The following is an 8,967-nucleotide window of genomic DNA, read 5'->3' on the forward strand; positions in this document are numbered from 1 at the left end:
TGCAATTGCTCAACATGTTGTGTAGCGCTTTCGATTCCGATCTTGCAGACCTGCTTTTAGAAGAGAAAATTGCCAAACAAAAAATCTCAGTGCACTGTTAAAATCAAAATATATGAAGGCCTCTTTTAGAAGTTGTACTCTCTTAGAATGATAGATCAAAACTGGCAGGTTCAAAGTGGTACCAAAAGAAAATGCATCAGTAAATCCCCAAAACTTTCATCCACCAGTCACACCTCACAGAACAGCAATATCCTATTAGATGAGTTTTTTTTCCATGTACCCAGATGTGCATCATGATAAGACCTCCCCCACACATCAGAACCTCAATAATCTATTAGTCTCCACTCATCTGACCCCCTGCAGCACTCTGTTCACCCCTGCAATGATTCAATCATCCATCCCCAAAAATAATACTAGTTCACTAGTCTGTGTATCACTTCTTAACCCACTAAGTGAACCGGACGAGATGATGGTAACAGCAATGCATGCTTAAAAATGCTGTTTGATCTTCATGAGCTTCATTGCATGTGTGTTTGTGTTAGTACGATTAATGCATTTTTCTGTTTGTGTAATTTTGTGTACCTCTCCTCTTTGCGGTGCTCCAGACACTTTTCAATTCTCCACGCAAGGCAGTCGTTTTTTCTTCCCAGTTTCCTAAACCCAAATTTCATTCCCACACTAAAACAGCTTCCTCCATGTCCTCCCTGCTCCTTCCACTGTGGTCTCCTCTCCCCCCCTTGCAGCAGTCCAGTGAGAGTCCGTTGTCTTTCAGCTTTGTCCTGTTTTCCACTGTCTCATTTTGCCATTTTCTCCAAAAGTGGTAAATGTCCAACTCAGGCAGTCTTTTCAAAGGTCCATTCACACACAGTGAAGGTGCAGCTCTTTGGAAATGCACATCCATCCAGTCATGATGATGCCATTTTCCTCCTTGCTGCCACTGTCTTGCACAGCTGCTGCTGCTGGACCTTTTCGTCACTGCTCAGGATGCTGTTCTGAGCTCTTGAGGTCCATCTCGTTGTTCTGGAACTGCATTTCTTGTCTTCAGGGAGAGATTTTGGAGCTTGTGTTCTCAGGGTGACAAATACGTGGAAGTTAAGCTCCCTGAGCCCAACATGGCTCTCAGTTAAATACCTTCTCCAGGAGCAAAAGGCAGTACACAGCTGTTTCACACCTTAACACTAGAATTACTGAGCCTTTTTTTTCCCTGGCGCGAGTCCCTACTACTAGATTTACTAGCCCTGCGCAAATTTGCGTAAATTCCACTGGCACTGCGTTGTCTTTACAGTCCCTGGCACAGCAGCTGCAGCAGCTTCAGCAGCCTGCCTCTGTGCTAATATTTCCTTGTGCTACATGAATCGGCAACGAAGTTCCTGAGCTAGAAGACTCAGAAACAATCTTCTTTTGCCTGTCCACCCTGTACATGCCTTGTACAAAATGTAGGCATTCACCGCCGCCAGGTCCAGCATATTGTAGAAAACCGCTGCTGACCACCTGCGTGTTGCTGCTCTTATGGAATACATCCGCACAAGTTGAGGAAGTTCACGCCAGACTTTATTCACCGTGCCCCATAACGGCGTTTTGCGCTGCAGCAGTCTGTGCGACAGTGACAGTGAAGTAAAGAAATTGTCTGTTGTGACGTTTCTCCCATCATCCAAAATCGGCTCCATCAGTTTCATGACCACGTTCTCTGCCAGCCTCTCTCCCTTCTGACGACTGGGGTCTTTTCCCAAGTAAGGAGATGCACTGCAGACATATTTGGTGTCCAAGTCCGTGGCCATCCAGAACTTGATCCCAGATTTGTCTGGCTTGGTTGCGATATACTGTGTGAATGGACAACAAACCTTGGTAGGGAACAGCTGTTCATCTATGGTCATGTGTTCTCCTGGAGTGAAACTCTTAGCACAGTTCTTGTTGAAGCGTGTCCAGATATCGGAGATCGCCGCAAATTTATCTGTTTTCACCCGTTCTGCCCGCGTGTCCTTGTCATCAGATCGAAGGTGTTGCATAATTGAAATTAATCTATCTCGGGGCATTGTCTCTTTGATTACTGGCACCAGAAATCTTTCTGACCAGCAATCCACAATGGCACCAACAGGACACATGATTGCTCTTACAAACAGGATTGAAATGAATGCCATCAGTTCATGAACTGACAAATTCCGGTCCGGCTCTATTCTGTGGGCTTGATGGACCGTACACTCCCTGACGGTCTGCAGCATTCCCACGTCTAACAGGCAAAGGAAGCTTTGGAGCACACTTGTAATCTTACGCTGTCAGAAGATAAACAAATGGAGAATGGTAAATTTACATGGACCTCACTCTAAATGGGTTTATATAAATATCATATCTACTATGGCAGTGACAAACCTTAGCAGACTCTGTGGGTCCAGCTTGTGAAGCACGAGCGATTTGCTGCTGCACTGGGCTTTCCAATGTCCAATGTTTTTTCTTGAGAACTGAGACCTGACATTTTTTTGTCTGATACCTGACAAATTTTTTCTTGAGACCTGACGATGTCCTAAAATGTACACGGTACCAAAGGCATCCGCAGGTGACGACGTTTCGTCAACATTGTTGTTTGTTGGGGAGGAAACTTACAAACATACAGTGCAGCACTTCAGAGTCACACTGCTAGCGATCGAAGATTTATGTAAATTTGACAATCTGAACACACTCTGTACTGTACAGGAGACACGGCATGAGATTGATTGACAATCGTCTACAGCCAATCAGGACGCAGAACACAATGCGCTGTTAAAAAATAAAACATAAAAAAAGCATGCAAAAAAATCCGCAAAACAGCGAGTCTGCAAAAGGTGAACTGCGTTATAGCGAGGGACCACTGTACTTAGAGTGGCTCTTATTTATGCAACACTGATCAAATGAAAGGAGGCTGTCCCACACATTTATTTACAGAGGGGTACATCCTGGAGAGGAGTGGACCAGGTCACCAGTCTACTGTTCAATACAAAGATAGCAATAAAACACTTTGTTGCACTTTATTGTACACACAGTGCAGTTTGGGGTTTGGGTTTTTTTTGTTTTCATACTGGAGAACAATAGCATGTCACACCAGGTCTGTGGATGGTAATATTCAAATGAAATAATGATCTATGCCAATAAAGTTTTACACTGTATTTAGACATTACATGGACCACATCCTAAACATGGAAATTCAGCTGAATGTCCTGAATTTATCCAGTTTCGGAGAGAAAAAAAATCCTGATTGTGATTTGATTAAATGGTTTGATGAACATGTTGGCTGTTAGGTCTTCCGTACCTGAGGAAAATGGCTTCAAATAAGCGAGAACTTCAGTTACACCAGTTGTTTATCTTTAATCATCACTGAAAAATGGAGCACAGACTGGAGGTAGAGTTCAACAGGAGCACTGTTTCACACACCGTCACAGCAATCACCATCATCAGGCAGATCTCAGGCTTCCATCAGCACCATTTAAACAAGACAGAATACTGTTGGCATATTGGGTAAATATTTACATTCATATAAAAATACACTGCGGGGTTTAGAACAAACAGAATAAATGTTTGTCACAGGCTCCCTGTTAGAGGTCCACCTGCAGAATCACTGAGTATGTTAGTCCTGCCGAAAAGTCACATTTCATCATGTAAGGTTGCTGAGCTATATAATCATGTCACATTGGTACGGTTGAACTGAAGAAATGCTGTATGAAACTAACAGTTATTCCATTTGTTTCCTGTAAATGAAGCAGAAGCACTGACTCACTAGTGTGAAAATCCAGGAGTCAAACCTGAGACATGTCAACGTCTAAAAAAACCCGTCAAAGCAGGGAAACACTGTTCACAAAACTCGGAGGCACTGTGGTCATCACTAACTCCAGAATAATATTTGACACAAAAACCTTTTAGAGCACATCTATCAGAAAGCAACAAGCAGACTGAAAGTACACAATATAAACTATAAACAACGGTACCTTGTCACATATTCATCACCCAATCAGGTAAATCTGTGTTTTTCACTTTGGACTGCAACAATCAGCAGATGTGAGAACCAGTGAGGACAGACACAGTGAGGTTTGAACAGCTTTCAAAAGCTCATAAGACTCTAAAATGACTACAGAAATGTTAAAGTTCAAGTAAGAAAAGTTGAAATCGTCCCGTTGTCTTCAGCTCACAGGACCTTCTCCTCGCACTGACCGTCGGTCGCGTCCGGGCAGCGACAGGAGAGCCCTCCAAGCCGTGGCAGGCACAGGTGAGAACATCCGCCGTTGTCAGCGCAGTAGTTATACACTAAAGCATCGAAGGGAAGACAATGCAACAATGTCACAAAGGTCTTTACAGAAAGGCTCTTACTTTGACGGGACAGGATGTCTGAAAGGCCATGGTGGCAGAGGACTGATGATGTCACCCATGTGCACCACTGTTACTGTCAAATGTCATTTTAGTTACATTGTATTCACATGTGTTCTCAAACTAAATGCAAAGAGAGCTTAGAGCAGCACAACAGTGTAAAAACAAAAACAGTAATGGGCAACAGAGCAGAGTTCTGATTGGCTGCTCTTTCATCGAGTTTGTGTGTGAAGGCCAGCAGTAGCAAAAAGAGATCTGTGTTACGTACGTGTTTGAAATAAAGATTTCACATCAGAGTTAGCGTGCCCGTCTTTTATACTGGGAAGAACCCATAATGTTTTCATGTGTACTGAAACAGCCAATAGTGAAAATACCTCAGAGTTCTCATGTGTGTGTTAACAGAAGGGCCAGCTGGCGGGACGAGTGCATAAACATGACTATATGACTAGAGGATCTGCAGCCTCAGGAAGTGCCTGAACACTTCATCATCCGTTTGTGTTGCACCGAAACCAGCAGGTGAAGCAGTTTCTCATCGTGGCCTGTTGTTCTGGGCTCTGAGCCAGTCTCCATATCCACAGCTGGCTTCTCTGAGGTCATGTCAGCCTGAAATTCCCATGCTTCACATGCTATGGAATCTGGAATCAATTATTCCCACTATTCCCACTGCATTAAACTGCTGTGAAACAAACTCCACAGAGCTCGAAACTCTCAGCCCACAAAGTTCCAACGAACGGGAAACTTCTCTGCTTACAAAAAGACAACATGGGAAAATCACCACTGGTTCCCTTTAGGGATGTAAGAAAATATCGATACAACCAAATATCGCGATATTTCGCACAATGATACTGAATCGATATTTAAAATCACTGATATCGATTTTTTTTAATTGAAAAATGACGTGCATTTACTGTTTATTTCTTTTGTATGTTGGAATTCAAACTCCGGCCACTGGTTTGCAGTTTTCACCGCCTTTGCTATGACGTAAAAACGAGGTCTCGCGATAACTGTAGAAGCGTCTAGTTTGCCAAAAGAACGAAGTAGAACAGTCAGTGGACGTGTGTGATGCTAGCTAACTGATGACTGAAGAGGAGAGGATACAGCCGGCCCCCGCAGCTTTCAAAGCTGATGTGTGGACTTATTTTGGATTTAGGACAAAAGAAGGCAGTAAAGACTATGACAAGAGCTATGCAGTCGGTAAAATCTGCACCGCCAGAGTCAAATATTCCGGTAACACAACAAATTTACGAACACACGTGTCTAGACACCATAGCGACGTAGCGTCAAATGCTAATTTTAAAACGAAACGAGGTGATCCCTCTCAACGGACAATTGAAGAAGTTAACTTTTCGAAACTACCAGCAACTTCAACTCGTGCAACAAAAATAACGCAGTCAGTACTTGTTTTTATTTGCAAAGACATGCGCCCTCTGAGTTTTGTGGAGAATAAAGGATTTCGTAATATGATTAAAACGCTGGAGCCCCGTTACACCGTTCCTTCTCGACAACACATCAGGGACATCGCTCTGCCAAAGTTGTACCAAGAAGTCAAAGCGACAGTGCTGGACTCTCTTAGCTCGGCTGACACAGTTGCTCTGACATGCGATTCTTGGACTTCGAGAGCCACTGAATCGTACGTAACTGTTACAGCACATCACATAATGGACCAGTGAAACCTTCAGTCTCATGTACTACAAACCCGAGCCATGCATGACAGTCACACAGGTGAGCACATTGCAGCGTTACTAACTGACGCTGTGGCTGAATGGGGATTGAACGCAAAGGACCTTGTTGTTGTTACCGATAATGCACCAAACATGGCTCTCGCGGCTAGACTTGCCTCAGCTATCCAAAGTAGCAAGGAGTTTCCTATGCATTCCTGGAACAAGTGTCTCCGCAGAGAGAGTTTTCTCCTCTGCAGGAGACATAGTAAATGCACAGAGAAGTGTCCTGAGAGCTGACCATGTCGATCAGCTTGTATTCCTGCACAAAAATCTGGAAATTGAAAAATAAACACTGAGAAAACACTACACATGTAAAATCTCTGATATGAGAATGTTTGACATTTTGGTTGAGTCTCATAAGCACTTTTATTTAGATGAGTAAATTCCTTTTTTCAGGTTGTACTAAAAGTGTTCCATTGATGGACACTGCAGAGCTGTACTTTATTTTATTAACACTTAATTGTAATAGCACTTTACATTTTTTGTTAATGTTTACTTGGATGGATTCTTCAAGCAATTTCATTTTTGATTTATATTTGTTTATGTTAAGGTCACATAAAAAGTACTTTGTTTTGATGCTCCATAGAGCAGTTTTTGGATAAGTATTTTACAATCATAGTACTTAGAAAGACTTCAGTGTTACATGTTTACTTTTTTCATGTTAAAAAATACTTGATATTTCAGTAAAGTAGTTTTTGTTTGTTTATTTGACATGACTTCTAATAAGGCAGATGTTAATTTCTCCATTCATTTTGAACTTAGTGTTTTTGTTTCAGATGTTTCATGTCAAGCATTAAACAGTTTGGACTGTTTACTTGAGTTTTCCTAATTAAATTTAGTCCTACTAAACACAAATATCGTCTGGCTTTTAGTATTGCAATATATCGTATCGTCTACCCTGTATTATGATACATATTGTATCGCCAGATTCTTGCCAATACACTCCCCTAGTTCCCTTATTTCCTGACGGTGTTATGACCTCTGGCAATATTTATTAATGTAAAAAACCAAAAAAACAATTAAAAACTAGTAACAACCAAACGAAACCAACCTTTTCCCCCTAATCTCAGTATTTATGCTAAGCTAAGCTAATTACACTCAGATGAGCTTTGCCCCCTTTTTAAAAAACCTTTGTAAACCTTCCTCCCACAGACTGTACTCTACAACTCTTTCCTTAGTCCCTACATTTGTCTCTCTGGTTTCAGTCACCGCTCTGGCTGATAGAAGTCATACCCTGTGGACACTGTGTTGCTGTTGTGGTGATGCCGTACAGGCGAGAGCGTTTCTGTGGCAGAAACTCTTCTGTCTCTTTCCCCAAGTGACGATCCACAGCCACCACGGCCTCCCTGTAAAACACCCACAACCTTTTAAATATCTCGGAAGCCACATAGTGATGTGTCAGATATGTCACGTTAACACTGCCATTAGTCACAATGTAGTGAATGTAAGATACAAAGCACTTAAGCATAGGAAAAGGGCTTGTGTAAATAGGTGAATGAGGCATGTTGTATAAAATGTTTTGACTTCTCCGTGAGAGTAGCTGACGTCATTAGCCACTTCCAGGTCCAAACTCCGCTTCAGGTCCCAAAGTCAAACGAACACTGCGACATCACTGAGAGTTACAAACTGTCTAAATTCTTTCATCTTTAATAAAATGATCAGCATTGCTGCTTTACCAGGCGTAACTATGAAGTTTAACAACCAGTCGCAGCAGATGGCCCCGCCCCTCCCTGAGCCTGGTTCTGCCAGAGGTTTCTTCCTGTTAAAAGGGAGATTTTCCTTCCCACTGTCGCCAAAGTGCTGCTCACAGGGGGTCATATGATTGTTGGGTTTTTCTCTGTATGTATGAGGCGCCTTGAGGCGACTTTTGTTGTGATTTGGCGCTATATAAATAAAAGTGAATTGAATTGAATTGAATTGAATTAACATCCTGCATGTTAACATGCCAGGAGAACAACTGAGATAATCCATCCACAATACAGGTTAGTCATTCATATACTGCTGCATGGGCTGGGCTGTAGTTACATCCTAAGGTTTTAAAAACTGAGCTTTAAAATGAACAGTGGCAATAAAAACCGAGAGAGGCCGACAGCGATCACTGACTGTTTTAGTGATCACTAAACACTATGTAATCTGGCTTGTTCAGATTAAATAGAACAAGATACAAAACATTAAAACATGTTAAAAACACAACAGCCTTAATAAACTCAGAGCAGTTTGGACCCGGAAGCAGGGTTCATATGTCATCACTTAAAGACCGGATATAAGACTCAGTCCATGTACCATTTGACAGTTTTGAGCCAGGACTTTCTGGATTTAGATCAGCAGAGCTCTAAATAAAGAAAAATGCAAAGTAAATGTCTTAGTTGGTACCTCCTCCAGTCAGTGTAATACAGGTTTCTTCCAAAGGAAACCAGGGCAAACGGATACTGGATCCCTTCGATGATATTCCGCCTCAGTTGGCGGTGAGGATCCATACACTCCACCTTCCGAGTCCCTGCAGAGTCATTGGGATAAGTAATCCAGGAACACATTACCAGTAGGAGCTCTGAGTGCTGTGTGTGGATCTGAGGAAGGCTTTTTCCTACCTGCATCTGCCCAGCATAGCTGTTGGTTTTCATAGTCAAAGGTGAGACCGTTGGGAAGTGCTAGATTGTCTTTGACCAGGACAACTCGCTCAGTCCCATCCATGTTGGACATCTCAATTTTAGGCCCGTCTCTATTCCAGTCTGCCCAGTACAGCCGCCTGAGACCAACATCACAAAAACCAGTTACAAGAAACTGCTACTGCTGGGTTCATGATACAACTTCTGCTCTGATATTAATTTCACTGCTAGCAGACTCAAGCACATTAGCTTTCACCAAGAGTCCTGAAGTTATTGCTAGTAACCAGTGTTGGGACTAACGCGTTATTAAG

At 42.5% G+C, this 8,967-nt stretch overlaps 1 protein-coding gene across 2 annotated transcripts in view; it reads right to left on the minus strand.

Moving 5' to 3' along the window:
• Nucleotides 1–3,316: 3,316 nt before the first annotated feature.
• Nucleotides 3,317–8,967, minus strand: part of LOC102297593 (nidogen-1) — a gene marked incomplete at its 5' end in the record, with an annotated part of 25,348 nt that continues 19,697 nt past the window's right edge. For both annotated transcript variants that reach the window (XM_042215649.1, XM_014330372.2), the window contains 4 exon segments: nt 3,317–4,269; nt 7,284–7,396; nt 8,424–8,547; nt 8,639–8,796. In XM_042215649.1, coding sequence (XP_042071583.1) covers nt 4,151–4,269; nt 7,284–7,396; nt 8,424–8,547; nt 8,639–8,796 — 514 coding nt within the window.

This window comes from Haplochromis burtoni, unplaced genomic scaffold (genome assembly GCF_018398535.1).
Source record: "Haplochromis burtoni strain Fernald_Lab_line unplaced genomic scaffold, NCSU_Asbu1 Contig_782, whole genome shotgun sequence".
Classification (NCBI taxonomy): Eukaryota; Metazoa; Chordata; class Actinopteri; order Cichliformes; family Cichlidae; genus Haplochromis; species Haplochromis burtoni.